The sequence below is a fragment of the Rana temporaria genome, chromosome 3 (genome assembly GCF_905171775.1).
Source record: "Rana temporaria chromosome 3, aRanTem1.1, whole genome shotgun sequence".
NCBI lineage: Eukaryota > Metazoa > Chordata > Amphibia > Anura > Ranidae > Rana > Rana temporaria.
Genome location: NC_053491.1, coordinates 119018089 through 119045524, shown reverse-complemented (window position 1 = coordinate 119045524; position 27436 = coordinate 119018089). Strand labels below are relative to the sequence as shown.

Genomic DNA, 27436 nt, shown 5'->3' with positions numbered 1-27436 from the left:
GAAGCTGGTTAGAGTTGATGGGAAGATGGATGCAGCCAAATACAGGGCAATCTTAGAAGAAAAACTATTAGAGTCTGCAAAAGACTTAAGACTGGAGCAGACCCTAAACATACAGTAAGAGCTACAAAAGAATGTTTTAGATAAAAGCATATTCATGTGTTAGAATGGCCCAGTTATAGTCCAGACCTAAATCCATTTGAGAATCTGTGATAAGACTTGAAAATTGCTGTTCACAGACGCTCTCTATCCAATGTAAGAACTTGAGCTATTTTGCAAAGGAGAATGGGCAAAAATGTCACTCTCTAGATCATAGGTCTTCAAACTACGGCCCTCCAGTTGTTCAGGAACTACAATTCCCATCATGCCTAGTCATGTCTGTGAATATCAGTGTATTACAATGCCTCATGGGATGTGTAGTTCTACAACAGCTTGAGGGCCATAGTTTGAGGATCCCTGCTCTAGATGTTCAAAGCTGGTAGAAACATTGCCTAAAAGACTTGCAACTGTAATTGCAGTGAAAGGTGGCTCTACAAAGTATTGGCTGATGGGGCTGAATACAAATGCACGCCACACTTTTCACATGTTTATTTGTAAAAAAGATTGAAAACCATTTATCATTTTCTTTCCACTTCACAATTATGTGCCACTTTGTGTTGGTCTATCACATAAAATCCCAATAAAACAACTCACCCATTCCAACGGAGGGAGAGAGAGACAGGAACCAACCCACCTCCTCCGTACTACCTACTCACCCCCACCCCCTACCCCCACCCACCCTCTTCACTACTCTGGCTACCCCCCTTTTTTTTATCCTCCTTTCTTTCCCTCCCCTCTCCTTCTAAAAAACCCGCTACCTCTTCCCTCCATTCCTCCCTTGAACCCCACTCACACCACAGACAAACAGAAGCCTTATATTCGGGTCGGCTTATACTTAAGTATATACGGTAAATTGTTTTAAACCAACCAGCTCTTACTAGACTTGATACAAAAATTCTTCTGGTTTAGGCTTATATTCGAGTCAATACGTTTTCCCATTTTTTTGTGGTAAAATTAGGTGCCTCGGCTTATATTCGGGTCGGCTTATACTTGAGTATATACGGTAAATTGTTTTAAACCAACCAGCTCTTACTAGACTTGATACAAAAATTCTTCTGGTCACAACGCTAAACCTCTACTATGCTCAATTTTCCCGCAATGTGATCTGTATAGGAAATTTGTTATGTTCCATCATTTGATGATATCTGTTTCTGTAACACAGTCCATTTTACTGGATTTCCTTATTTTCAATAAAATCTTTATGGGGAAAAAAAAATCCCATAAAAATATTTATGTTTTTGGCTGTAACATGACAAAATGTAAAAAATGTCAATGGGTATGAATACCTACATATTTAGGGATTGGTAAAATTCAATATATTACAATTTAGCTTTTGGATTTAGATTCACACATTGCCTTTAATTGTGCATATTCCTGTTACATTCTTTAGTATTGAGTGCACAGTTAATGGCACAGTTTCTATTGTAAAACAAATACTAATGGATGTCGCTTGTAACTCACATGTTTTTGCTGTGAGAAGAACAGGACTTCCCTCTCTGTTTCCAATAATTGATGACACGTAGATATTATAAGTGGCACTTTCCTTTAGATCAGGTATAGTGAAAAATGAAGCATCTGCGGAGACAATCCTTGAGTTTCTAGCGCCACCTAGAGGTATTAAAACAGAATTAATACACAACAGCTGAAAATTATTTTCATTTCATGTTTTATAAAATAAAAAAAATGCATAGATTTAAAAATGTGCTTAAGGTAATCTCTGTTCAGAAGTAACTGAAAATATAAATATCAGATGTTCAGAATTTTGTCTGTGATCTCATAAACCTTCAAACATACTAGACATTTGTATAGTACTGTAAAAAAAAGCAAATGCAATTGTTTTCATTTTAATTAAATGAAGTAGCATACAAGCACCAAATACCTCATATTTGTATTAAATGGCAATTGTATATATCAGTGATCAGAATATACCAAATACATTTAATTTTCTTAGTGGATATCTAAAACAAAACTCACCATCGAACGGAACCCATGATATTTTATAATGAGTTATTCCGGGTGTTTTCTTCCAGGACAGCTTGAGAGTGTTAACTCCAGTGTCAATTACCTGCAGGTCCTTAACTGGAAGCAGCTTAACAGAACTGGAGTCTGCAGAGGGAGAAGCAATATTCAGAGACTGCCATATGAAATCAGAAAGTTTGTAACTAATACTATAAACCTTGTGAAGCTAAAAAAAAATCTGTCTTGTTTTATACTGCTCAGGTACCACCTTCTTATTCCTAATTTGTACCATTTAAATTAGGCGCGCTCCCGCGCCGGACGTTCTGTGCATGCTCCGTTCGCAATTTACCCAACGTGCTTTGCGCGAAATTACGGTGGCGCGACGTGTTTGTGAATCGCGACGTGCGTAACGTACTTACGCCGAAAAATTAAAATTGACGCGGGAACGACGGCCATACTTTAACATGGCTGGTGTAAAGTTAAGCAATGAAAAAGATTGCTTAACTTTGCAAAGGGAAACTAAGACTTGCGCCGACGTAACGACCGCGAAAACCGTCGTGGATCGCCGTAACTGCTAATTTGCATACCCGACGCTGGAATACGACGCGAACTCCACCCAGCGGCGGCCGAGGTATTGCATCCTAAGATCCGACGGTGTAAAACAATTACACCTGTCGGATCTAAGGGCTATCTATGCGTAACTGATTCTATGAATCAGTCGCATAGATACTCTGAGAGATACGACAGCGTTTCAGAGAAACGCCGTCGTATCTCTTCTGTGAATCTGGCCCAAAATAACTAAAGAAACCAGTCAGACATCTTTTTTCAGTTATCTGTCTTAAAGTGTAATTTGTTTGGTTGCTTTGAGTTACTAAACAGTCTCATTCCTTTTTGTACTGCTTTTTTGAGTAAATCTTTAGTAGTCAGTGCTGTCTATAGTAGTCAGTAGAGCATCTAAAATCCACAGCTTTGAAATGATGTTGCAAAGAAAAGGTCCATAAAAAAGAAGATGCAAAGCAAAGTTAAATATGTATTCAAAGACATACTGTTTTACAGTTTTCATGCTTTTTGCTTTAAATTGATGCTCAACTAAAAGAAACACAATGATGTTGCTTACCTGTGTTTTGAATGAGGGTGGCAGGAGGCCCTTCGGTGTTGCTGTACACTGCCTGCACATTCACTATATACCTGGTGTTTGGATGTAGGTTTGTTAAGTGATATGACCTTATTGAGGGTTCCAGATACTGGCTTTTAGGGGAGTCTGAAAGTAGTAAAGAATACACCATTATTACAAAAAAAATAAACATAGACTTCAAATTAACAAATGATATGCTGTATTTATTAGCATATAACACTTACTTTTTCACCCTGCAAATCGGTTCCAAATTGTGTGTGCGTGTTATACACCAATACTGCAATTTGGGCTGCCTCAGAAAGAACGGGCAGGGGGGCGGGACAAGCACCGTCAGATTACATACAGCAAGAAGCTCCTGTTTACTCAGCGCCTCTGTAATAGGCTATGAATAAGGCTGAGTTATAGTGCGAAACGTCAGCTTTTTTCTGTTTTTTTGGCCGTGGCATGTTGTTTTGTGATCAACTTTTAATAAACCAGGATTTTTTTGGAGTGCGGCTGTCCCAATCTTCTTTCCTCAAGCCTGCCTCTGTAATAGGAAGTCGTGTCTCCTAGGCCTGCATTGGACCAGTGTTCTGTCTATCATAGAAGCTGGTCCAGGAGGCGGGACTTTGTATTAAAGAGGCCGCCGAGTAAACAGAAGATTCTCGCTGTATGTAATCTGACGACGCCCCTCCCTGAGATAGCCATTGATCAGGCTGCATTCATGGCAATGGGGAGGCTGTATGGGCATTAATCAAGCTGCATTGATGGGCAATTGTGAGTCTATGGATGGCCATTGATCAAGCTGCATTGATGGGCAATTGTGAAGCTGCAGAAGAGCATTGATCAAGCTGCATTGATGGGCAATTTTGAGGATGCAGATGGGCATTGATCAGGTTGCATTGATGGGCACTGAACCTTATATTGCTTCAAAGTTCTTTATTTAAAATTTAAGTTTTTTTCCTGAAACTTCCCTCTTAAAATGAAGGTGTGTGTTATACGCCTGTGCGTGTTATATACCAATAAATACGGTAATTCTCAAATAGGGATATTATTTGACAGTATATGATCAATAATAATTGCCAAAAATAAGTCAGAAGTATAATGAGAATAATAAATAACATGCAAGTGATACAACCTGATGATGCAGGGTTCCAGGATACTTTATATTCAGTGGCTCCAGTGGTTGTGCTCCACGCCAGTGATATGGAAGAACTAGTGTACCCAGTCACTTTGAAGTTAGATACATATCCGAGAGGTGCTGCACAACATAACAGGTCATATTATAGAAAAGTATGTAAAAAAAAATGTTTTTCTATAGCAGCAGTTGAACATAGTTGAAACGATGTAACGATGTTACAATTTAGTGTGCAGTCGAATAGCTGAAAGAGGCTGGACCTAGGGCATGGTATAACTAGAGGTTAACTATAGAGAAACCTATCAATAACCAGCCAATCCACAAATATAGGCAGCTGACATTTTTTGAAAATCTTCCTGTAAAAAATGAGTTTGACCACATTGCTTTCTACCTCCTCCTCCTCTGACCTCTTAATTTGATGGCCACTGACCAATAGGGAAGCTTAAAATACCTGCACAACATTTTTAGGGAAAGGTAATATTTGTATATAATGTCAGAAGCCTATACTGTATTTCTAGATTTACTAATTGACTTACCTTACAATAGTGTTAACTTAAAGGGGTTGTAAAGGAAACATTTTTTTTACCTAAATAGCTTCCTTTACCTTAGTGCAGTCCTCCTTCACATGCCTCTTACTAAATACCTTGACTGTCTACTTTTAAAAAAAATGGGTCATTTGGGGAATATTTGTACTATCCTAGCATGTTAGGGCCTCAAGAAATGAGAGTTGGTAGATCAGGTGTGATACATTTTCAGTGATTGGCACCATAGCTTGTAGACTCTAAAACTTTCACGCAGATCAAATAATATACTGATTCAGACTTTTTTCTACCAAAGAAATATAGCAGTATAAATTTTGGTCAAAACTTATGAAGAAAATCTTTTTTCGTTCATAGTGAAAACAATAGAAAACCCAGTGGTGATTAAATACCACCAAAATAAAGCCCTATTTGTGTGAAAAAAATATAACAAATTCATTCAAGAGTGAGAGCAATGAAAGCTGAAAATTGGTCTAAGCAGGAAGGGGATAAAAGTGCACATTATTGAAGTGGTTCAATGGTGTCCCTAGCGGGGGGCCAGAGGGGGCCCTGCCCCCCCCAACATTATGCTGTGCCCCACCATGTGCCCCCCCCCCCGCCGCTGGAGTAACACAGTCTCTCCTGAGAGGGAGAGCGTCCCCAGTCAGCTCCTGCGGGGGATTCCTCCCCCCTCCCTCTGCTCGCTGACACTGCATAATGCGAGCGCTCACACAACCACAGCCGCCCGATGTGCTCCTTCCTCTGCATCCTCATTGGCACAGAGAAGAGCGAGTTGCAGGAAGGACTCCATGAGCACTGTGGGGGGGGGGAGAAGGAGGCCCAAGCCTTCATCTCAGTTACTGAAAAAACAGACTGATTTCTCCCGTCCTTAGGAAAGGAGGACCAGCCTGTAAATTCCGAGAGTGGTGACAGAAAAAGGGGGCTGAGTGTCAGTCTATGACACTCTTTCACAGCCCAGCGAGTCCAGCCACCCCACCTCCTCACTCTCCCCACATACGAGCAGGGAGGAATACAGCTCCTCCTTCCAGTCCCGCCCACACTATCCCGGCGTGCTGTATCTGAAGAGAAGGGATGTGTAGGTGGGAAATATGAAAATCAGCAGCATTTCTGGCTGTGTGTGAATGATGCCTGAGATTCTAGCCTGGACCTGTGGGTAAGTGTGTGCACTGCAGCCTGCAGTACACGTGTAATTACTGAACTGCATTATCTCCATCCCTTCTCTCCCCCATCTGTCTCCCTCCCCCTCTCCTGTTCTTTCAAGACATTCACAATTTACTTTCACTTTCAGTTAGGCAGATAATAGACGGTGCAAATTTCTTTCCTGCATCCACAGATTGCAGGAAAGAAACTTGCATGATTCCCCCATCAACACAGACAGTGGTGACAGGGGAATATCCCTCCTGCCCAGCAATTGTATTCTCCCGACAAACAGTGATTATCACTAGTGGCTATACAGCAACCACTAGTGATAATCATAAGAGAATCTGCTCATTAATGGTTCAAATCTCAGCCAGTTCCTGCTGAACCAGCAGAGATTTAAACGGTCTATGGCTGGTTTTAGCTCTTAAGCAGCCCATACATTGATGATCAATGTATGAAAAAAGTGATCAATGATTGACTATTAGGTTGAATGAAAAAAAAAAAAATTATCCAATTCCCCCATCTACACATTATATGTGGATGGGGGAATCCTCCCAGTGTGGACCAGTGATGGAATAACCAGAGTTACCATATTTGCCGGCGTATAAGACAACTGGGCTTATAAGACGACCCCCTAATTTTCCAGGAAAAATGTTGGTTTTGGGATATACTCGCCATATAAGACTACCCTCTTCCTACTAGTCTTTCTGGAAGCTGAGGGCTATCCAGAACCGCTGACAGAAACAGGCTTTTTTCAAATCTCACTGTGCCATTACATTGCATGCCTCACTGTGCCATTACATTACATGCCCCCACTGTGCCATCACTTGCCCCCACTGTGCCATCACTTGCCTACACTGTGCCATCACTTGCCTACACTGTGCCATCACTTGCCCCCACTGTGCCATCACTTGCCCCCACTGTGCCAACAGTGCCATCACTCACTTTTTGCTGATTTGTTTCCAGGCGGGTGACAGTCTCCATGCTGCGAGCGTCCATGATTTGAAAGCCGCGCCTTCTTCTCAGCGTGTCCTGTGATATCACGGACGTCCTCTCGTTCGAGGATGAGAAGGCATCTGTGATAGGAGGAACACAGAGCAGAGGCGCTGCTGGGAAGATTTGTGTTCCGCCTATCACAGGACACACTGAGAAGAAGGAGCGGCTTTTAAATCATTGACGCTCTCAAGCACGGAGACTGTCATCGGCGTATAAGACGACCCCCGACTTTGGATGCATTTTTTTGCATCCAAAAAATCGTCTTATACGCCGGAAAATACGGTACTGTCCTGTCCCGGCTATTCACAGCGCTGGTCTCTGTCTCCATGGCAGCACATTGGAACCCAGTGCTGGTTACTTTATGGGGCTGATGTACAGGAGGGCCAGCACAATTTGTTGTTAGAGATGGGCTGGGCATGTTCAAAATTCCACATGCCAGAGCCTGCCAGGAAGCCCACACTGCACAGCGCAAATCACAGGCAGTGAGACATTTCCCGGTCCGCAGATGCACAGATCAGGAAATGTCTCACTGGCTGTGATTAGCACTGTGGAGTGTCGGCTTCCTGGTGGGATCGGGCATTTGGGATTTCAAATGTACCCAAGCCCATCTCTATTGGTTGTAGACAGTTGAGCTCCCTGTAGGTTGCTTAGCAGCAGTGGAGCCTTCTCTGACATGCTGATCGTGATGCAATCCAGGTGATCTCTGACATGCTGATCGTGATGCAATCCAGGTGATACTCCTAGTCAAATCCTAGTGTTAAATATCAGTGATTTTATTGATCAAAGCCCACACTTTACAGGCATAGAGCCCACATGGTTGCTGAACATACGGTTGATTATATACTGTATATGTGGTTGTACTCTTGATGCTAATAAATACTGTGTTTATGAGATCTGACTGAGAGTATCACCTGGATCACATCCCGATCAGCATGTCAACAGAGAAGGTTATACAGCATTACTGCTGCTAGGTGACCAGCTGGGGGCTCAGGACTCTATAACCAATAGTGCCAGCCTTCCCCTGCATGCATCCATAATGTCACCAGCACTAGGTCCTAATAGACTGCCACTGCCGCCAAGGAGACAGATGTCAGACCAGCGCTGTCAATAGCAGGGACAGGACAGCTGGGGAACCCCACAGTGGCAGAACACCAGGGCCCGGTGGCAAGACAACCTTTGCAACCCTGATAGTTCTCCCACTGCTTTGAACCCTTATATTTTCTTGGTGTGCTGGTGACATATATCTCTTGTTTTCTGCCACCCTGGAGGGAGCTCACTGCAGAACATGTGAAAGAGCCTGTTGTGGGATTGTAGTAAAGGGCCCCAGTATATATATATATATATATATATATATATATATATATATATATATATATAATTGCATTTTATAGTTGGCCCCCCTACTTTTGTCCCTGTCCCCCCATGTGCCCCCCCTAAATATGAAATCTGGAGACGCCACTGAAGTGGTTAAGAAAAAGATAGAAACAAGCCAAGTTTAACAATTAGGGGGAGGAACTAGAGCGTTCATTAAGAAGAAAAAAATTCAGCAGCTCAGCCAGCTCAGTGGAAAAAAAAAACCTTCGGTCTCAAAAGCAATGAGTTTAAATGATAAGTTCACCAGCTGGAATATGTTCCAGGTTCCACCTGTTTTAGGGTGGAACATGTAACATGTTACCAATCCTGCAGCTGCTCGGCAATCCACTTTCGCTCTGTCCACATGGCCGCATCATTCTTTTACAAAATTCCTCCTTTGTGGCTGTCAGCTTGTAGTTCTCAATGAACTACCATGGCGTTGTTAAGTGCTGTGGTACTTTATGGAGTCTGCCTGTCAGTGTGAATCTGCCTGCCTGTACGATATATGGGCAGACAGCTTACACTGAAAGTCTGCAGGAGTTCTGCATTGCATTTGTGATCCGCCAATCGCTGGTGCAATGCTTTCCAGGCTCCAAACAAAAACTAGTAAATGCAAATTTTTTACCTGATTTTTTGTTTTTGTTTTTTTTTAAAGCTGAACTTATCCTTTACATCTTAAAAAGAGCAACACTGCCCTAGTAAAACAAAACAATTCTTGGATCATGGTCAATAAAAAATTTACCAGTATCCTTAAAGATAAACAGACCAAATTTGACAAAGTATGGTCCCCCTGGATCAAATACCTCCAAACCCCATAATCTCTAGATCTGAATAATGGGGAGATCTGGACCGAATGAAATAACTCCTACTTTGGATTACTGACCTTTGCTCTTCTCCTCTATATTTCCTTCACTTCCTCCCCCTCTTTTAACTTATTTTATCTTGATTAATTTTGTTCTACCTTATTTCCTCTTCAAGATAAATGTATCTTTCTATATCAATATACTATTTGTATCCCTATAATATTTTTTAACTTTTAAATAAAAATGTATTGAATCAGAAAAGAGCAACACTTTGAAATATGTGCAGAAATATTTGCAGTTTACAGTTATCTGAATGATCAATTATACTTACATGTTCTGGCAGTGGTGGAGATGCCTGGTCCCACAGCAGAACCAAAGAGCACATATAATGAGATTACATACTCTGTGTTGTGTGCCAGGTTCTTCAGCTCAAAAGATGTAAGTGTACTGTTCAGTGCAAGCTGGCGTGGACGATCTCTGCCAAAAAACTCTAAGCAGTTAAGGAAAAGTAAAATGTGATGTGTTAATGATTACTGTTAAAAGAAATTTGTAGTGATTTGTAATTTTTCCAATTGTTACACATAATAAAGGTGAAATTGACACTAAAATGTGTGCAGATTTAAACCATGTACAGGTTGACATCTAAGCAAGGAAGAAAGTTTAGAATATTATAATATTATAAACCATTCAGTAGAAAATTATTGGTCAATCCAATGAGGGCTCTGGCCTAACAATATCTGTAATTAACAACTTCTCCACAACCACCTTCTCTGTAAGCTATAATCATTGATACAAATATTAAGAGGCTGCAGGCTTGTTATCATGTTACAAAAAGGTAAGCCACTGCCCCACCTATAACTGGCCTTTGCAGCAAGAAGCATCGGAGTGCAACATATGGTAGAAAAAGGCCATGGAAAAATCCAAGGAAAATTCCAAGCTCACTTCCAAGCTCAATTTCAAGCTCACTTACTGACAAGCCTTCGGACAATCAAATTAACCTAACAGTATGCGTTAAAACCAGGGGTTTAGTCTGCACATTTTTGCAAATACATGTGGAAGCTACAGGCCCCGCCAAGGCACCCTGGTATCTGTAGTTCTACCACTAACTTTAAAGTGGCTCCATAGTGGAAGCGCATATGGACTGAAGGGAGCCCACAGGGCACACGGAACACCCAGCACATAGCACAATGGCTGCAAAGATGTCAGTGCATTGCCTGACCAATATATTAATATAACAGTTATACTGTAAGGTTAATTTGGTTGTCCGCAGGCTGGTCAGTAAGTGAGCTTAGAATGTGAGCCTGGAATTTTTCTTGGCCTTTTTCTTACATATGTTGCTCTCCAATGCGCCTCCTGCAAAGGCCAGTTATAGGTGGGGACATTGACTTACCTTTTTGTATTGTTAATATAATGGTCAGGCAACACACTGATACCTTTGCAGCCATAGTGCTATGTTCTGGGTGTTCAGTGTGCCCCTGTGCCTTTTAGAAGGTGTGGGCTTCCTTCAGTCCATATGCCCTCTATCTATCGTTCCAGCCTGCGGACAACCAAACTGTAACGGCTACCCACTGGTAGTGAGGGGGTATCAGCCGTTGGAGACGTCCTTTTCCCTGGCAAGTTGTGATAAGCAGGTACAGCCGGTATATCCCATCGAACGCCCTTCCAAGAACGAGACGAGGCTACGTTTGAAGGGTCAAGTAGACTGTTTAATGGCACATTTCACCTAGCTTATATGTGGTTACAAACTGTACAGGAACAATGACAATCTCCGCCCCCCCTCACACAGGGGGGGCTTCAATACAGATACTTTGAAATAATGACATTCCCTTGAGCCAATCAGTCTCTAGACGGTTTGGCTCCAAGCTTACATTTAACATGATTTGATCAGACACCTTCCTTTATCAATAGAATTCAATTAACCTTTAAAACAATTATACACTCACACATAATCCCATCAGCATACACCTGACAGGAGGCTGTTAACTACACAAAGGAGAGTCAATTAGCTATGCAAAGGGAATATTAGCATTTAGCAGTGAAAGAGTCCCTTCTATAATTAACCCTTTGAGCTCAGAATATAATGTGGTAAATCCAATTGTAACAAGTCATGCAGTTCTTTGTAGGCCTCACTGCATGAGGATTATCGATGTCCAGGCAGAATAGTTCATAGGTCCGTTACACTACTCCCCTTTTGTGGAACACTCCGGCAGACCCAGATTGATCCTTTTCGGGTCAACTTGGGGATGTCCGGTCTGCTGTTAGGGAAAAAGTTCAGTTTGCCTGAATAAACCATCCGCATTGTCATTTGGCTTACCAGATCGGTAGCTGATGGTGAAGGTGAATAAGGGAATTCAGTTCTGGAACAGTGACTTGCTTTGCTCTCTCAATGGCTCCCAAAACCTGTTGCTGATGCTCTTGGGACAGATAAGGCACCACCTGGATGCAAATCCCATTTAATCTTTTGACAATTTCCGCCTATTTGTGCATTTCAATGTTCAAGCCACAGAACATCTCATAATACATGAAGTAGTGTCGTTGCATCTCTGATTTCTCACTGGCCAACTTGTCACATTCCCATTTTAGACTGTGATATTGTGCCGGATCTACAGTACATGTCGGGGAAGGTAGTCTTACCCGGGTCTCAGCAGCAAGCGAGTTGATTCCAGCAACGCGGGTGGTCACGGGACAAGCAGCAGCAGGTGTAGGTAAATAAGCCGAAGTCAGAGGGCCAATGTCGTTGCCCAGCACAACCTCGGCAGGTAGGTTGTCCATGATACCAACTGTGGTCTTTCCTGACCCGGCTCCCCAGTCTAAGTGCACCCGGGCGGTGGGTACGCGAAATACAGCACCCTCTGCGACCTGGACGGCAACTGTGCGAGTGGACACGTTCTCTGGCCTTACCAGATGGTTTTGAATCAACGTGATAGTAGTCCCGGTATCTCTTAGGCCTTGTGCTGTTCGTCCATTCACCCGTACCTCCTGACGGTGATGCTGACGGTTATCTGGAGAGGCAGCTTCTATTGGGTCTGCCTCATACAAAATTCCCAGACATTCCTCCGGGGCCCCCCTCGGTCTCCAGGCAGTGAGCCGCAGAGGGACGTGATGGAGTTCCCTCTGTGTTGGGGGTTGTGCGTCTCCAGTTGGTAGTTGTAGCTCTCAGAGGGCAATAACGAGCAATATGTCCCGTGTCGCTGCAGTGATGGCACGTCACCCTCGACGAATCCCGGGGGTAGTTGTTAGGCCCCTGAGGACGTGGTGGTCCTGGTGGTACTGGAGCCTGAAACTCTGGGCGTGGGGTGATGGTTGGAGTACGCGGTTCTACCTTATGAGCCAGCTGTGTAGTACCCTGGCTTATTTTCCTTGTTTCCGCGTACTCATCTGCTAGCCGAGCCGCCTCGTTTAAGTTAGCGGGACGGCAATCTCGTATGTCTGCGGCCAGGTCTTGGAAGAAATGTTCCATTAGGAACAGCTGCAACACTTCCTCCCCGGTGTTGGCCTTGCACCCTTGGACCCAAAGGGATGCCACCCTTTGTAACCGGTTGGCCCATTCCATGTGGGAGTCCACAGCCTTCTTCTTGGACTCCCGGAAGCGACGGCGGTAGGCTTCTGGAGTTACGGCGTATCGGGTTAGCAGCGCCTTTTTAACTTGCTGATATTGTAAAATATCCTCTGGAGTGAGAGCCCGAAAGGCTTCATTGGCTTTGCCCGACAATTTCCCCGACAAAATAGTGACCCATTGGTCTGGTGGTACCTGATGTAGTGAGCACTGCCTCTCAAAATCAGCCAAATATCCATCTATTTCCTCCTCACTTTCTACAAAAGCTTTAAATGCAGTGAATGGTATTTTCTTTCCTGTAGCAGCGGGTGGGGGAGTAGGAACTGCATGTGTAATGGGCTGTCTAGCTCCAGTTCTTGTCCCCTCTTCGTTTGTATCTCCTCCCTTGCTTCCCGGAACAGCTGGTTTATTAGTTCCACGGACGTTTCTGGATACAAGGATAATCTCCGCTGTATAATACCCGTAATTACATCTTCCTCGCTGACAGGTGCAAGGGGCTCCGTTCCTTCCATGGATCCATCCATTTCGTCCAGCTCCAGCAGGTCAGCTATCAGCTCCCTCCGTGGTCTGTTACTGGTACTCCTACCACGACTCTCCAATAGATCTTTTAGTGTGGATCTTTTCAGCCTGGCGTAGTGAGACTCCATTCAGAACTTGCTCTTTGGATAAAAGGACCATCCTGCTGCTGCTGCCAACCAATGTAACGGCTACCCACTGGTAGTGAGGGGGTATCAGCCGTTGGAGACGTCCTTTTCCCTGGCAAATTGTGATATGCAGGTACAGCCGGTATATCCCATCGAACGCCCTTCCAAGAACGAGACGAGGCTACGTTTGAAGGGTCAAGTAGACTGTTTAATGGCACATTTCACCTAGCTTATATGTGGTTACAAACTGTACAGGAACAATGACAATCTCCGCCCCCCCTCACACAGGGGGGGCTTCAATACAGATACTTTGAAATAATGACATTCCCTTGAGCCAATCAGTCTCTAGACGGTTTGGCTCCAAGCTTACATTTAACATGATTTGATCAGACACCTTCCTTTATCAATAGAATTCAATTAACCTTTAAAACAATTATACACTCACACATAATCCCATCAGCATACACATGACAGGAGGCTGTTAACTACACAAAGGAGAGTCAATTAGCTATGCAAAGGGAATATTAGCATTTAGCAGTGAAAGAGTCCCTTCTATATTTAACCCTTTGAGCTCAGAATATAATGTGGTAAATCCAATTGTAACAAGTCATGCAGTTCTTTGTAGGCCTCACTGCATGAGGATTACCGATGTCCAGGCAGAATATTTCATAGGTCCGTTACACAAACCAACCTGTCTAACAGTATACTTTTATGTTAATATATTGGTCAGGCAAGGCACTGACATCTTTGCAGTCATTGTGCTATGTGCTGGGTGTTCCGTGTGCCCCGTGGGCTCCCTTCAGTCCATATGCCCTCTATCTATCCATCAGAATGCATGTGCTTCCACTGTGGAGCCACTTAAAAGTTAGTGGTAGGACTACAGATACCAGGGTTCCTTGGCGGGGCCTGTAGCTTACACATGTATTTGCAAATGCGTGCAGTCTAAAGCCCTGGTTTTAACGCATATGTCATGAAATACCCCAGCCACCAGATGGCGCTAGCGGCGCATCGCCCCGCGCGGGGCACGCGCAATCGCGGCAATGGCGCGCGGGCACACGCGTTCGCGGTACCACGGCGCGCACGGGCGCACGCACCGGCGGCAACGGCGCACGGGCGCGCGCAAACGGCAATTCGGCACCAAAACGGGGTACTTAAGGCATCCTGAGAGTCTGGCCTCTTGCTGTCCGGTCTAAAGCGTTTCCTGAACCTACCAGTACCTGTTACCCCTGCTTGATCCAGATCCTGATACCCGGCTTGTTCCTGTTGACCCTGTCTTCCGCCTGCCCTGACCTTTTGGCTTGTTCTGACCATCCCTCTGCCTCATCCCTGGTACTCTGCCGCCCGCCTGTTACCGATCCGGCTAGACGGCCTCTCTACCATCTTGACCTTCCTGTGCCTGATCGGCTGGTTCAGCTTCTCTCCGGCTTCTGGGACTTTGCACTGTCTTCTGGGACTTGTTGCTGCCTGATCTACAAAACACCTTCCCTCCGGTCTGCTACTTGCCAGGCTGCACCTGCCTTCCAGAGACTCTATCAGATCCTGCAGAAGCATCAACCAGCCCCTGCATCAGCGTCACTCCAGGCGCTTGTGCGACTCTGTATTTCCGTTCCCCCTGTCTACTCTACCAGGGGTCCCGGAATTAGAGGAGTAACGGCTGCCACTTCCTGCACGTCGGGCTCACCCTCCAAGGTACGTGACAGTACCGGACAGCCATGTCCGAGCCCGCGCAGGGAGTGGATCCTATGCAGGAACTCTGCCGCCATCTTGAGGGACTGACCCAGGCCGTCTGAACCCTGCAAGAAGGCTACACGTGTTTGGAGAATCGTGTCCAGGCTCTATCTACTCCCGCCACCACTTCAGCGGCTTCTGGGGCATCTGCTTCTCCATCCGTGATCATGCTGCCCCCCGAACCCAAAGTCCCTATGCCCGAGAGGTTCGCGGGTGAGCGTAGTAAATACCGGGCCTTCCACAATGCTTGCGAACTGTACTTTGCTCTCCAACCACGGACCTTTTCGTTAGAAGCCACCAAAGTGGGTTTCGCCATTTCGCTGCTGTCTGGCGAACCGCAAGCTTGGGCCCATCGCCTCTTGGAAAACAAGGACCCATCACTTGATAATTTCACTACCTTTTTCCAAGCCATGTCTCTGCTGTATGAGGCCCCTTACCAGACCGCCTCCGCAGAAGCCGCTTTGCACGCCCTGCAACAGGGTCGCAGACCAGCAGAGGACTATGTGTCCGAGTTTCGCAGATGGAGCTCAGACACAACCTGGAATGACTCGGCCCTCTGTTACCAATTCCGCCTTGGTCTTTCTGAACCACTGAAAGACGAACTGGCCCGGGTAGGGGTTCCAGGGACCCTGGACGCAGAACGGAAAGGGCCACTGCCCCATCTCGTCCGGTCTGGATGATGCCACTGGTGCCTTCCGTTTCCAGTATAGTTCCTCCGGTTCCTTCAGCCTCGTCTGTTCCTGATACCTCAGAGCCCATGTAGCTGGGTCTCCTCCGCCCTTCCCTTACGCCCGAAGAGCGACAACGCCGCAGGGTCAACAACTTATGCCTGTATTGCGGGGAGGCCGGGGCACTACGTGAGGACCTGCCCTGCCAAGCTTCGTAAGTGTCTGTCCATGTCTTCTGTTCACCTACCTGTTCTGCCAAGTAATTCCGCTCATCTGGCTATCCCTATTTTCTTCCAGCTTCCAGGAGAGACTATCCAAGTCAGCGCTATAATTGATTCGGGGGCCTGCAGCTGCTTTTTGGACCAGTTCTTCGCCATCAAACACCAGATCCCTCTTCGTCCCAGGACTACTGGACTCTCTGTTTATCTAGCGGATGGCTCGGTGTTAAAATCCGGACCAGTCACCCGAGAGACCCAGCCTCTTCCCACCACCATTGCTGAAAACCACCATGAATGGCTATGCCTAGATGTGTTTGACTCTCCCCTGTTTCCTTTCATACTAGGGGTACCATGGCTTCAAGTTCACAACCCACAGATTGACTGGGCCACGGGCAAGGTCAGCTTCGGTTCCCCGTTCTGCCGACAGCACTGCTTACAAGTGTCATCTCCACCTCTGCCTTTACTTTGTATGGACTTCGACATTGAGACCCGTCAATCTGTTCCAGAAGCTTACCATGACTACCTGGATGTTTTCAGCAAGAAGGGGGCTGAGACCCTTCCACCACACAGGGCCTACGATTGCCCCATCGAACTCCTTCCAGGTGCCGAAGTTCCCTTCGGGAGGATCTTTCCCTTAACAGGACTTGAACTAGAGACTTTAAAAACGTACATCGATGACAGCCTGAGGAAGGGGTTCATCCGTCCATCCACATCACCCGCGGGAGCGGGCATCTTTTTCGTGGAAAAGAAAGACCATTCCCTTCGCCCTTGTGTGGACTATCGGGAACTTAATAAAATAACAATTAAGAACCGGTACCCTCTCCCCTTGGTGCCTGAACTGTTTCAACGTCTTGGGTCCGCGGTTGTCTTTACCAAATTAGACCTCCGTGGGGCCTACAATTTAGTCCGCATACGTGAAGTAGTGATGAGTGGAAAACCGCTTTTCGTACCCATTTCGGGCACTTCGAATATTTAGTCATGCCCTTCGGGCTCTGTAACGCCCCAGCAACGTTCCAACACTTCGTGAATGACATTTTTAGAGACTACCTGGACCTCTTTGTCATCATTTATCTGGACGATATCCTAATCTTCTCCCCTTCCCTGGAAAAACACTGGCTACACGTCAGGAATGTACTTGAGCGTCTCCGAACTCACGGACTGTATGCCAAACCCGATAAATGCGAGTTTGAGCGCTCAAGTATACAGTTCCTGGGGCTTATAATTTCCGTAAAGGGCGTTGAGATGGACCCCCAGAAGGTCTCCGCGATTCTTGACTGGCCAGCACCTACAGACCGAAAGGGCGTTCAGCGATTCGTCGGTTTCGCGAATTTTTATAGGAAATTCATCAGAGCCTTCTCCAACATCATTGCCCCTATAACGGATTTGACCAAACAGACTGCTCGGTTCCGTTGGACTACAGAAGCCCAAACAGCCTTTGAAACCCTGAAGGACTTGTTCACTTAGGCATCCATTCTCAGACACCCCGACGCGAGTTTGCCCTACATTCTCGAGGTGGATGCGTCTGAAACCGCGGTTGGGGCAGTTCTTTCTCAGAGACAGGGCCCCAAGGCTCTGTTACGTCCCGTTGCTTACTTCTCCCGTAAGTTATCTGAAGCGGAAAGAAATTACGACGTTGGGGACTGAGAGTTGTTGGCAATAAAGGTCGCTCTGGAGGAGTGGCGTTACCTCCTAGAGGGCGCAGCGCACCCAATTTTGATTTACACTGACCACAAGAATCTCGAGTACCTGAAGGTGGCCAAGAGACTTAAACCACGCCAGGCCAGATGGGCACTTTTTTTTACGAGATTCTCCTTTCACATCACGTACAGGCCAGGGTCAAAAAACACCAAGCCGGATGCTCTTTCCCGCATGTACGGAGGTTCAGGGTCTCTCAGCCCCCCCGACACCATCTTGTCATCAGGAAACTTTCTGTTGTTACAAAGGGACTTATTACCTCAAATCAGGCAAGCCTCTGCTGGAATTTCCCCTTTATCTGGTTCGGAGCTGCAGTCCAGGGACGGTTTGCTATGGCATCAGGACAAGATCTTCGTGCCTGAGAGTCTACGAATTGATATCCTGAGCTCTTGTCACGATCATGAGTTGGCTGGTCACTTTGGGGTACAAAAAACTTCTGAACTTTTGCAACGCACCTTTTGGTGGCCCCAACTTCTGAAGGATTGCAAGGACTATGTGGAGTCATGCACCACGTGCATTCGCAACAAGGGAAGCAAGCTTAGAGCCTGGGGACTCCTTAAACCGTTATCAGTGCCAGAAAGACCATGGAGAATGATCTCCATGGATTTCATCGTGGAACTTCCCCCATCAGAAGGCTTCATCACTATCTTTGTGGTCGTGGACAGGCTCTCAAAGATGGCACACTTTGTCCCTTTGAAAGGCACACCCTCTACCCCGGAAACAGCCAAAGTTTTCATCAGGGAAATTGTTAGACTTCACGGCATCCCAGCGGACATCGTGTCCGATCGGGGGGTGCAGTTCACTTCCAGGTTCTGGAGGGCACTCTGCAGTAGTCTCAAAATCGGTCTCTCCTTTTCATCAGCGTACCACCCACAGTCAAATGGGCAGACGGAGAGAACAAATCAGACTCTTGAGCAGTATCTCCGCTGCTTTTCCTCTTTCTCTCAAGAAGATTGGGTGTCCCTGCTGCCCTTAGCGGAATTCGCTTACAATAATTCTATTCACTCCGCCACCAAACAATCACCCTTTTATGCCAACTACGGGTTTCATCCATTGTTCCTGTCTAATTCTATTCCGGAAAGTACGGTACCCGCTGTCCAGGACACTTTAAATTTTTTCAACACAAATAACAGGATCCTGCAGGAGACAATGACTAAGACACAGGAACGCAATAAAGAGATCTTTGACAAGGGAAGAAGAGGAGAACTCAATCTGGAACCCGGAACCAAAGTTTATTTGTCCACTCTGAATTTAAGACTTGCATGCCCCACGAAGAAGCTAGGCCCTAAATTTGTGGGCCCCTTTGCTGTTAAAAGAAAGATAAATGAGGTAGCCTACGAACTTGACTTACCAGAAACCTTTCGAATTCATCCAGTCTTTCATGTTGCCTTGCTCAAGCCGGATGTTCCCAACCCCTTTTCCTGAACGAGATACTGGTCCCCCAGAACCGGTATTAGTCAATGGGGAAGAAGAATTTGAGGTAAAATCCACCCTTGACTGCAGGAGGAGATGCAACCAAATTCAGTTCCTCGTTAAGTGAAAGGGGTATGGGCCCGAGGAGAATTCATGGGAACCAGAGGACAACATAGATGCTGAAAGGCTAATCCAATCATTTAGGGACTCGCATCCACTGGAGATGTCTCGATTGGGCATCCGGAGGCTGCCCATTGGAGGGGGGCAATGTCATGAAATACCCCAGCCACCAGATGGCGCTAGCGGCGCATCGGCGCGCGCGGGGCACGCGCAATCGCGGCGATGGCGCGCGGGCACGCGCGTTCGCGGTACCACGGCGCGCACGGACGTGCGCACCAGCGGCAACGGCGCACGGGCGCGCGCAAACGGCAATTCGGCGCCAAAACGGGGTACTTAAGGCGTCCTGAGAGTCTGGCCTCTTGCTGTCCGGTCTAAAGCGTTTCCTGAACCTACCAGTACCTGTTACCCCTGCTTGATCCAGATCCTGATACCCGGCTTGTTCCTGTTGACCCTGTCTTCCGCCTGCCCTGACCTTTTGGCTTGTTCTGACCATCCCTCTGCCTCATCCCTGGTACTCTGCCGCCCGCCTGTTACCGATCCGGCTTGACGACCTCTCTACCATCTTGACCTTCCTGTGCCTGATCGGCTGGTCCAGCTTCTCTCCGGCTTCTGGGACTTTGCACTGTCTTCTGGGACTTGTTGCTGCCTGATCTACAAAACACCTTCCCTCCGGTCTGCTACTTGTCAGGCTGCACCTGCCTTCCAGAGACTCTATCAGATCCTGCAGAAGCATCAACCAGCCCCTGCATCAGCGTCACTCCAGGCGCTTGTGCGACTCTGTATTTCCGTTCCCCCTGTCTACTCTACCAGGGGTCCCGGAATTAGAGGAGTAACGGCTGCCACTTCCTGCACGTCGGGCTCACCCTCCAAGGTACGTGACAGCATACTGTTAGACAAGTTCATTTGGTTGTCTGCAGGCTGGTCGGTAAGTGATCTTTGAATTTTCCTTGGATTTTTCCTTGGCCTTTTTCTAGTTATCATGTTACACATACATTGTCTGTTTGTTTGCCATTAATCATTTTGTCCCTATCTCACTGCATAGCTAGGGGATGCTCTATAAAGTTAGTCCCACGGTTGTTCTTCATGCTTTAGCTTCCATTCATCACATATACTGTATTCTGAGAGAGCTAGACACACTATGATTTTTGACCTATATGATGCTCACAGGGCCGTCTTTAAGGCAGGGCAAAAGGGGAAGCTTCCCTGGGCCCTGTCATTGTTGTGGGGCTCAAAGCAGCTGCCTTATACTTGCCAACTATCCCAGTATAAATTCCTTTGTCCCTTGAAGTTTTAGTCCTTTGCTGTGTCCTGATATCTCAGTGTGACGTGCTGCTACTAATGCTGCTCAGCTCTGCCCTATTGTTGTGTACAGATGACTTACCTGCAGACCCTGTGTTTACATGCAAATAACCGTCATTCATATGTAAATAACAAGACCATTCATATGTAAATAACAGGAGCATTCATATGTAAATAACAGGAGCATTCATATGTAAATAGTGGCTGCATTCATATGTAAATAGTTGAGGCTCAGCTGCATTCATATGTAAATAAAGGCAGTATTCATATGTATATCATGTCCCTCTGCAGTGAAGAGATGATGTGCTGTAAACTCTAGCAACCAATCAGTGAGCATAATTACTGTACAGTAATCTCTAGCAACCAATTAACAAGAAGAAATCATGTGCTGTAACCTCTATCAACTAATCAGTGAGCCGTAATGTGTGCTGTAACCTCTAGCAACCAGTCAGTAAGTGGTAATGATATGCTGTAACCTCTGGCAACCAATCGCAATCACTGCCTGATCTGATACATTAAACTGATTTTAAGTCTAGCCAATATTTATTGTAAGTCTCAGAGCAGGTGGAGAGCAACGTTGCGGGGGGGGGGGGGGACAAGAAAATGTTTGCCCAGGGTCGAATCAACATTAAAGGCCCTGGATGTTCATCTGTTATGATCTGCACAATTTTGTATTAAAGCTTTCTATAATCAGCAAGATGTCATTTGGATCAGGTCACTGTCTGCCAAGGTACTGAGACTGTTAGGTAGATTCACGTAGGGGCGCCTAAAATTAAGGTCGGCGTAGCCTAGCCTGTTTAGGCTACACCGCCGTAAATTAGCTAGGCTAGTAATGATTCTAAATCAACTTACCTGCTAATCTACGGCAGCGTAGCCTCGAACGAGCGGGCGTAAGGGCGCCTAATTCAAATTGGTTGGAGGGGGGCGTGTTGTATGGAAATGAGGCTTGACCTCAAGTTTTTTGACGTTTTTTGACACTGCGCATGCGCCGGGCGACTACATTTCCCAGTGCGCATTGCGGCTAAGTACGCCGTACGGGCCTATTGATTTCGATGTGGACGTAAACGACGTAAATCCCGATTCGCGGACGTCTTACACAAACGACATTACAATTTCGAATTTCGCGGCGGGAACGGCGGCCATACTTAACATTGGCTAGGCCACTAGAGCATAGCTCTAACTTTAGGCGGCCTATCCCTTACGGAAACAACGTAATTCGACGGCGTAGGTCTGGCGTACGTTCGTGAATCAGCGTATCCCCTCATTTACATAATCTACGCCGGCCGCAATGGAAGTGCCATCTAGCGGCCATCAGAAACATTGCAAGCTAAGATAGAATGGCGCAAGCCAGCCTATCTTAGCTTTGTTTAAGCGTATCTCTGTTTGAGCATACGCTTAAACAAACGCCGGCATAGATTCAGAGTTAGGTCGGCTTATCTACTGATAAGCCGGCCTAATTCTTTTTGAATCTACCTACTGTATGTAAGTTTAACTATCTCACCACAACTGGATTAGTTATAGAGATTCCACTTTCAGAGCTTAGATTGCAAAAGCAGAACACTGGTGAAATTAGCATAGGTTAAAGTTGTTATAAATAGAGTTGAGCGGACACCTGGATGTTCGGGTTCGGGTCCGAACCCGAACTTTAAAAAAAAAGCTGAAGCTGTGACATTACTTATATAGGGGAGGCAGGGCCACCCGTCACGTGACCCCTCACCCTCGGTGTCACGTACCCTCTGCTACGTCACTGGGTAAGCCCAGTCTTCCCTCTTCCTGGGCTTCCCCAGTGACTTAGCAGAGGGTGCTGGGTCACATGACGGGTGGCCCTGCCTCCCCTATAAAAGTAATGTCACAGCTTCAGCGCATCATTCGCTGGGCTGTGTCCAGCGGTGAGAGGAGGTCGGCGATGCTTCGCTCTGGATGGATGGATCTTCTCATCGCTGGAGATCACCCGCACCCGTCGCTGGATCAGGACAACGTTGGAGCAGGAAGCCGGGAACGAGTGGATTATCAACGCTGGAGTTTTTTTCTTTTCTTTTTTATTAAAAGGACTTTATTCTACGGTGTGTGTGTTTTTTACAAGAATTTACACTTCCTTTGTGAAATGGTAGGGGTACAGTGTACCCCATTACCATTTCACACACCTGTCACTTGAACTGGCACCAGTTGGCCTATTTAAACTGAGTTTTGACACAGACTTACTGCTGCTTGGTCTACAGCGTTTACCTGAAATCCTATTACCTGTGTGTCCTGCCTGTCTGTTGCCAAAAGACCCGCCTGTGACCCGACTATGCTCCTGCCTGCTGTTCTGTACCTTAACTGCCTGTCTGTTGCCAAAAACCTGCCCGTGACCCGACTATGTTCCTGCCTGTTGTTCTGTACCTAATCTGCCTGTCTGTTGACGAAAGCCTGCCCATACCTGACTACTCTCCTGTCTGCTGCTGCACCTGATCCGCCTGCCGGTTGTCTACCTGGCTCGTCTGACCTGCCTCCTGCCGTGCGTCCCAGCCGGCCGCCTGCCAAGTATTTTAATCTACCTGCCATTTTACCTGCCTGCTTACAGCCAGTCCAGCTTCCTGCCTGTGAGTTCTCGGCTACTACCCGCACAGACTTTAGGACTGATTCCAGGCACTCTTACTCCACCGTGCTCCAGCGCCAGCTGTCTCACCATCAGCAGGCCTCGTGCCAAAGCTGTACATGAGGCCTTCCTCCACACATCAGGCTCACTAACCAGGTACATGACAAAGATGCTTGAAGTTCAGTGTGCAGTTTCCACAGTCTGTGTTGATTTGGGGAGCCGTGTCATCTGCTGGTGTTGGTCCACTGTGCTTCATTAAGTCCAGGGTCAATGCAGACGTCTACCAGGAGATTTTGCAGCACTTCATGCTTCCTTCCACAGACGAGCTTTATGGGGATGCTGACTTAATTTTCCAGCAGGACTTGGCACCTGCCCACGCTGCCAAAAGCACCAAAACCTGGTTCAATGACCGTGGGATTACTGTGCTTGATTGGCCAGCAAACTCGCCTGACCTGAACCCCATAGAGAATCTATGTGCATTGCCAATAGAAAGATGAGAGACATGAGACCGAACAATGCAGAAGAGCTGAAGGCCGCTATTGAAGCATACTGGTCTTCCATAACACCTCAGCAGTGCCACAGACTGATAGCTTCCATACCACGCCGCATTAAGGCAGTAATTGCTGCAAAAGGGGCCCAAACCAAGTACTGAGTACATATGCATGCTTACACTTTTCAGAGGCCCGATATTGTTCTATGTACAATCCTTGTTTTATTGATTGCATGGAATATTCTAATTTTCTGAGATTGTGGATTTTGGGTTTTCATGAGCTGTAAGCCATAATCATCACAATTATGACAAATCACGGCTTGAACTATCTTGCTTTGAATGTAATGAGTCTATCTCATATATTAGTTTCACCTTTTAAGTTGCATTAGTGAAATAAATGAACTTTTGCACGATATTCTAATTTTTCGAATTTCATCTGTAGTCTTGGTTATCATTATCATTGAAAGTGATTGTAAAAGAAAATACCCACATTTTGGGCTGTCCCCAGAAAAATATTAGAGGGGAAATCTTCCAATGGGGACAGTAGTTCTGGTGACCTGGGGGTCCCCAAAAAATTCCCTTCATTTTAAGGATTTTTTTTTCAGTTCCTGTTTGGCTATGGGGCAGGAAGTGAGTGTCCCCATCGGCTTTCTTCCTCCTCACAGGGCAAATTTATAGCAGTGGGAGCCATTGTCTCCTACTGCTGTCATTTAAATTCTATGACAAGGAAACAGGGGATGGGGCAATGTATCACTGTTTGTGTCTATGCACACAGCCATGGGGCTCGGGAGCAAGCCTGCATGAGTGCTCCCAGGCAGGAGGAGCCAGAAGTTGAGACGGGGACCCCAGAAAAGGTTCAGTGCTGCTCTGTGCAAAACCATTGCACAGAGCAGGTAAGTATGACATGCTTGTGTTTTTTTTTATTATTTAAATGTAAAGGTTTAAAATCACTTTGAATTCCTGGTCAATATTGTTTTTGTTTCTTGTTCTCTTTATCTAACCCACAGCACTCTGGGATCCTTTGACATGTATTTTAAGTGAACAGAAACAAGTGTATTGAACAATAGTTAAAAAACATAGGGGCAGATTCACGTACAGCCGCGCAAAATTGTGCGGGCGTAATATTTCTGATTTACGTTACGCCTCCGCAACTTACACGGGCAAGTGCTGTATTCTCAAAGCACTTGCTCCGTAAGTTGCGGCGGCATAGCGTAAATCACCCGGCGGGATTCAAATTCGGCGGGTAGGGGGCGTGTATCATTTAAATGAAGTGTGTCCCCGCGCCGAACGAACTGCGCAAGCGCCGTCCTAAAAAAAATCCCAGTGTGCATTGCTCCAAATGACGTCGCAAGGTCGTCATTGGTTTCGACGTGAACGTAAATGACGTCCAGCCCCATTCAAGGACGACTTACGCAAATGACGTAACTTTTTAAAATTTCGACGCGGGAACAACGGCCATACTTAACATTGGCTGCGCCTCATATAGCAGGGGCAACTTTACGCCGGGAAAAGCCTAACGTAAACGTCGTAACTTTACTGCGTCGGCCGCGCGTACGTTCGGGAATTCGCGTATCTAGCTTATTTGCATACTCAACGCGGAATTCGACGGAAGCGCCACCTAGCGGTCAAAAAAAATTGCAGTTAAGATCCGACGGCGTAAGAGACTTACGCCTGTCGGATCTAATGGATATCTATGCGTAACTGATTCTAAGAATCAGGCGCATAGATACGACGGTGCTACGCAGAGATACGACGGCGTATCTGGAGATACGCCGTCGTATCTCGGTTGAGAATCTGGGCCATAATTTCTAACAAAGAAGCAACTAAGCAACTAAATGTAAAACTGTTTTAGTTTCCCTTCAGACTATCTAATATAATTGATTCAACTAAATCAACATCACTTGAGACAATTGCATATTAGTTTAGACGCAGGGAAATTACTCTCTGGTCAGGTTGAGCCAAAGAGAATTTAGGATGAAAATCCTATTAATAATCTTTCATCAATATTAAAAACACTTGCCACACACCAGTCCAATGAGTCAGGAATAATGGTTATAGTAGTTGTAGAAACATAATAATGTAGCAATAATTCTTGAAGGACAAGCAAAGCCCATATATCTTTACAAAATCTTTTATAATTATAAATTTTCACAGTTAACACAGAACACAGTTTAAAGCGGAGTTCCACCCAAAAGTGGAACTTCCGCTTAATCCACTCCTCACCCCCTTACATGCCAAATGTAATTTTTTTGGGGGGGAGTGGGGGCTTCAGGAGGAGTGGGACATCCTGTCCCACTAGCTCCTTCCACCGAGGGGCCGCTAAGGCGATACGTCATATCGCCTTTTGGTGGCCCCTCCCTCCCTTTTGGCGGCCCCTCCCTGGCGATCGCCTGTCCAATCAGATAGCGCAGCGCCGCTTACGCATGCGCAGTGAGTGCTTTGCCGCAAAGCCGAAAGCTGTCACGGCCGGGTGCCCACAGTAACAATGAGGATGCCGGCCGGAGAAGGGGGGAGAGGAGCGGAGCTCCGACTGGCGCATCGCTGGAACGTGGAGCAGGTGAGTGCATGTTTATTAAAAGCCAGCAGCTACACTTTTTGTAGCTGCTGACTTTTAATAAACATTAAAAATGCCTGGAACTCCCCTTTAAGGAACTTTTGTAATGATAAAAATATGTTGCGCATCTTAGTGTGAAAATGCTAGTTGACTGCCTGTCATGATAATCTACCTGATTAGTAACTGATCCTAAACAGGTATTCAGCTCAACTGACTTCATTGGCTGCCTACTTGTGCTGGGCCTTTGTAATAAAATAACCAAGAAACAAATATTTTTAGAAGGAAATTAGCAACAGCAGGCCATGCCTCTCCATGGAAATGCCAGTGCATGATTGCTATACAGATATACAGTAGGTGTTTGTGATATTGTGTTTTTAGCACGACAGCATCGCGCTGATTCTCGGCGACATGGTGCCGAGATCTCGCCGACATCTCGCACTCACTGGAATAGTGACAGCACATCCCAGCAAGCGCGTCATAGAAGCGACTTTAGATCCGACTTGGATTCCCGCCAATTCTACACGTGTGCGGCGTTTGTTATGAATCCTGAGGGGGAAGTCCCCGCCGGATTTTAAATAAAAATCCGGCATGGGTTCCCCCCTCAGGAGCATACCGGGCCCTTAGGTCTGTTATGGGTTGTAAGGAGAGCCCCCCTACGCCGAAAAAAACGGCGTAGGAGGTCCCCCTACAATCCATACCAGACCCGTATCCAAAGCACGCTACCCGGCCGGCCAGGAAGGGAGTGGGGACGAGCGAGCGCCCCCCCTCCTGAGCCGTACCAGGCTGCATGCCCTCAACATGGGGGGGTTGGGTGCTCTGGGGCAGGGGGGCGCACTGCGGCCCCCCCCCCACCTCAGAGCTCCCTGTCCCCATGTTGATGAGGACAGGGCCCCTTCCCGACAACCCTGGCCGTTGGTTGTCGGGGTATGCGGGCGGGAGGCTTATCGGAATCTGGGAGCCCCCTTTAATAAGGGGGCCCCCAGATACCGGCCCCCCACCCTAAGTGAATGGATATGGGGTACATCGTACCCCTAACCATTCACCTGTAGGAAAAATGTCAAAGTTAATAAACACACCACGCAAGGGTTTTTAAAATAATTTATTTTTCTGCTCCGGAGGCCACCCCCTGTCTTCTTTATTAGCTCTTTTACCAGGGGGAGCTTCTTCTTTGACGTCTTCGGGTGGGTGGGGGCCGCCGTCTGGTTCTCTTCCACTTTTAAAAAAGCCCCCACCCCCCGGCGGGTTTCCTCCGGCATCTTCGGCGGGGGGGCTTCTTCTTCCGCTATCCCGACGGGTCTTCTCCGCTATCCGGGGGGTCTTCTCAACTCTCCGGGG

At 46.5% G+C, this 27436-nt stretch overlaps 1 protein-coding gene across 7 annotated transcripts in view; it reads right to left on the bottom strand.

Annotated features, from left to right (window-relative positions):
• The window catches only part of LOC120931668 (collagen alpha-1(VII) chain-like), a 495674-nt gene that overhangs the window by 387556 nt on the left and 80682 nt on the right, over nucleotides 1-27436 (bottom strand). For all 7 annotated transcript variants that reach the window (XM_040343324.1, XM_040343325.1, XM_040343318.1 and 4 more), the window contains exons 14-18: nucleotides 9470-9628; nucleotides 4308-4430; nucleotides 3173-3316; nucleotides 2071-2202; nucleotides 1558-1704 (exon numbers count right to left, since the gene is read on the bottom strand). In XM_040343324.1, the coding sequence (XP_040199258.1) occupies nucleotides 1558-1704; nucleotides 2071-2202; nucleotides 3173-3316; nucleotides 4308-4430; nucleotides 9470-9628 (705 nt within the window). The remainder of the gene's footprint in view (nucleotides 1-1557; nucleotides 1705-2070; nucleotides 2203-3172; nucleotides 3317-4307; nucleotides 4431-9469; nucleotides 9629-27436) is intronic.